A 4439-nucleotide genomic window follows, 5' to 3' on the forward strand; every position below is an offset into this window, starting at 1 on the left:
CCTATTCTTTGTCTCTGTTTATTCTTGTTTCTTTTGCCCTACCCAGGTACGTGGGGGAGTTTCTTGCCTTTTGGGAGGTCTGAGGTCTTCTGCCAGCGTTCGGTGGGTGTTCTATAGGAGAAGTTCCACGTGTAGCTGTATTTCTGATGTATCTGTGAGGAGAAAAAATGCTGCCCTGTGCGCACCGCGGCGGCACGGGCACCCTCCCCTTCCGGGCATGAGGCGCTGTGAGGAAAGCAGAAGCGAGCGGACTCCACGGGCAGCGAGGCGCTGCCCCAGCCCAGCCTCCATCGCCGTCGGCGCTCCCGTCGTGTGGGCCTGGGTTCCTCAGCACACGCAGCTCCAGCAGCCCCAGAGCCTGTCCCCAGTCCTTCAGAAGCCCCGGCGCCAGCCCGGGCCCTTGGCGGGGAGGATGACGGAGCTGCAGTCTGCAGTGCTACTGCAAAGACACATGGCAGAACTCAACAAAAATCCAGTGGAAGGCTTTTCAGCAGGTTGAATACATGACGATGATCTCTATCGATGGAAAGTCATTATTGGTCCTCCAGATACACTTTATGAAGGCGGTGTTTTTCAGGCTCATCTCACTTTCCCAAAAGATTATCCCCTTACGCCTCCTAAAATGAAATTCATTACAAAAATCTGGCACCCAAATGTTGATAAAAATGGTGATGCATGCATTTCTATTCTTCACGAGCCAGGGGAAGATAAATATGCCTATGAAAAGCCAGAGGAACACTGGCTGCCTATTCACACCGTGGAAACCGTCATGATTAGTGTCATTTCTATGCTGCCAGATCCTAATGGAGACTCACCTGCTAATGTTGATGGGGCAAAAGAATGGAGGGAAGACAGAAATGGAGAATTCAAAAGGAAGGTTGCCCGCTGTGTAAGAAAAAGCAAGAGGCTGCTTTTGAGTGACATTTATTCAACAGCTGTAACATCACTCACGTCAGGGTCTCCGATTGAGAAACATGGCACTGTATTTCCTGCAGTCTACCCACCTATTGCTGGACTTCTGTTGTAACAATTTGGCAAACACTGGCTGGAACTGGGCTGCAATAAAACATGTCAGTATCAATGCTGATAAGAGCCCAACAAGTGCCAACTTACAGATGATTACGCATTTTGAGTTCTAAAGAACTGTTTTAACCTTCAGGAAGAATTGTAAAGACCTGTACATAGCACAACATGATCCGGAAAATGTATATACTGTTCATGTACATCCACAAACACACCTTGTACCCAATAATGCTTTCTTGTAGTAAAATAAGGATCATGTAAATTCTAAAAAGATTTTAGCAGGTTTTCTTTCCCTATTCATTGTTTCTTATCAGTTTTAAAAGACTCCTTAAATCATGTCCGATAAAAAGCAATTAGGATTCAAAGTTTCTATTTAATTTCCTTTAAACTATTGAGGCTTCATTAAACTCTTTTCACTTACTAAACTTTGTATCTTCTTTGTTTTGACACACTTCCCTTTGCTTTTATCTCTTCTGTCTACCAGGAAGTTTTCAAATCATTTAGTGCAAATACTGAAACACTCAATAAGCAACTACTTGATTTTTAATGATGACTTCAGAGGAATGGTTGTCACTAGGTGCTTTGTCCCTTTTGTAATATACTTGCATCCATCTCCTGGATTGGATATTTCAATAGCATGTTTTCGTTGTTGAGAGCTCTTGAATTCAGTCATTAACCCCAAGAACTAAAAAGAGTTGGTTCTGAATTCAATTCAGATTTAAAATTATTGAAATGTACCCCAAACAGTAAAAAATTCTGATTTGATTTTATTTTTGCCCTCAGTTACCTAATGTGAATATTGGATGAATAAATCATGCACAGCTACAGGCTTTCTACTTAACTTCTGGGTTTGCTATTTAAAATGCTGTTTACCCACATACCCTCTTCCTCAGCCCTTCATATTTCTTTGCCTCTGTTCTCTATACTGCAGATTTTTCTCACCTATTGTACAAAGAAATTGCGATGTATATTTTCATGCGATTTGATTTTGGAATTCTGTCACCTTATGTAGTGAGTTCTTCCAAAACATAATTTTTTTCCAATTAAAAAAAAAGAAAAAAATGCTGATTATTTTTTGCCCTGTAGAAAGTTACAGTTGTTTTTACCAAGAGTCTACATGGGGCTTGATTTACGCTCCACGCATTGGCTAGAACATGGATTAGAGATTTGATAGGAAAATAAATCCTGTTTCTTATTTTTTAAAAAAGTTATGCATCCATAATAAATACATAGTCAATAAACCTTCTTATATCTGAGACCCAGAAAACCAATATATGTCTACTTAACTCATTGGTTGAAGAAGTAAACACAGTGTAAACAATAAGATATTAAATGACATAGAGAGTGCTATATATGAAAACCTCTGGGTTCATAAAGTGGTTCTTAGAGGTAAATTTATAGCATTAAATACATTTTTAAAAAGAAAAATAATATGAATAAATGAAACTTAACTCAAAAAGCACAAGAAGACGGACTTCCCTGGTGGTCCAGTGGTTAAGACTCCATGCTCCCAATTCCAGCGGGGCATGGGTTTGATCCCTGGTCAGGGAACTAACCTGGGGCAAAGGCTTGATCCCTGGTCAGCATCCCACATGCTGCACAGCATGGCAAAAAACAAAAACAAACAAACAAAAAACTATGAGATAAACTGAAGAAAGTAGAATAAATTAAAATTTAAGCCAAGAACAGAAATTAACAAAAAAGAGAACAAAGAAAAATAGAAAGGATCAACTAAATGAAAAGCCACTCGAGAAACATAATTTGAATATTTAGATGAAATATTTCTCCAGAAAAAAATAAATTCCCAAAGTTAATTCATAAATAAATACAATTTCAGCAGAAAGCTAGAATCTATAAAAAGATATCAATTCAGTGAATAGATTTAGTAGTAGATTAGACATAGCTAAAGAAAGAGTTTGTGAATTAGAAGAAATAGGTTAAAAATATCTAGAGTGAAGCACAAGGAAAAAAAAATAATGGAAAGTACAAAAAAGGAGTATAAGAAATATAGGGAAAAGGACTAACACAAGTGCAGCTGGCGTCCTAGAAGTAGAGAAGAAAGTAAATGGAGCAGAAGAAATATTTGGAGGGGTAGAGATTGAGAATTTCCCAAAACTGATTTCAAAAAATCAAGCCACGGATTAAAAAAAATATTAAAAACATCAGGCAGAATTACTTCAAAGAAAGTCACCTGTAGGCACATCATAATACAAATGCAGCAAACAAAAGACAAAGAGAACATCTTAAAATGAGATGGGGAAAAAAAAAGATACATAACTTAAAGAATCACCAATAAAATATATGTCTTATTTCTCAAAAGGAATGATAGAATCTCCCCCTCCAAAAACAAAAGAAATGACATTTTCAAAGTGCTGAAAGAAAATAACTGCCAACCTAGAATTCTATACCTGGTGGAAATATCCTTTAAAATTGAAAGCAAAATAAAGATTTTAATAATTCAAGGAGCATGTTGTAATCTCTGGTGTTGTCACTAAAATAACAATGAAAGAATGCATAGATAATAAATTAATTATGGGGAAATATGAAATAAAAACTTCAGTAATCCAAAAAAGGAAAGAAAGAAAAGGAACATAGACAAGTGAAACTAACAGAAAATAATTATTTAGATAGTAGATTTAAACCCAAATTCATCAGTAATTATATTATATATAAAAGACAGAATACTTCAATTAAAAGACAAGGATTAACAGGAAGGATAAAAACATAAATCCTGCTATATGTGCTTTATAAGAGACACCTTTTAAATATAAGGGTACAGAAATGCTAAAGCAAAAGAACAGAAAACAATGTGCCATGCAAACACTAAACAAAATAAAGTTGGCATAAGTATGCTAATAACTGACAAAATAGACTAAGAAGCATATTAGAGATAAGGAGGAGCATTTCATAATGACAAGACTCAATTCATCAGAGAGATATAAAAATTCTATATTTGTATGTAGTAAATATATCATCAGTTTATAAAGCAAAAATTGTAGAAAAAAAAGAAGGAAAAGACAAATCTATGAACAGGGTGGAATTTTAACACACTTTTATCAGGAACTGATTAAACAAACAAACCAACTGTGGTGCCTCCATACAATGGAATATTATTCAGCAATAAAAAGAATGACTTTCAAACCATGAAAAGACATGAAGGAAACTTAAATGCATATTGCCAAGTAAAGGAAGTCTGTATGAAAAGGGTACATATAGTATGATTCCACTTATATGACACTCTGAAAAATGTAAAACTGTAGACACAGTAAAGTGATCAGTGGTTTCCAGGGTTCAGGAGGAAGTGGGGAAGGATGAATAACACAGGGGATTTTTAGGGTCGTAAAATTGTTGTAATGTAAGTTTTTAGGGCAGTAAAATTACAGTAATGGTGGATACAAGATACTATGCATCTGTCA

General features: G+C 36.2%; 1 protein-coding gene across 1 annotated transcript; it reads left to right on the forward strand.

Annotated features, from left to right (window-relative positions):
* The first annotated feature begins 62 nt into the window (after window positions 1-62).
* LOC102986454 (ubiquitin-conjugating enzyme E2 G1-like) lies at window positions 63-1264 on the forward strand. Its single transcript, XM_055086349.1, is given in 1 exon segment — window positions 63-1264. A coding segment is annotated over 1 exon segment (810 nt). The 5' UTR covers window positions 63-217; the 3' UTR covers window positions 1028-1264.
* Window positions 1265-4439: the final 3175 nt, after the last annotated feature.

Source organism: Physeter macrocephalus, chromosome 8, assembly GCF_002837175.3.
Source record: "Physeter macrocephalus isolate SW-GA chromosome 8, ASM283717v5, whole genome shotgun sequence".
In the NCBI taxonomy this organism is placed as follows: domain Eukaryota; kingdom Metazoa; phylum Chordata; class Mammalia; order Artiodactyla; family Physeteridae; genus Physeter; species Physeter macrocephalus.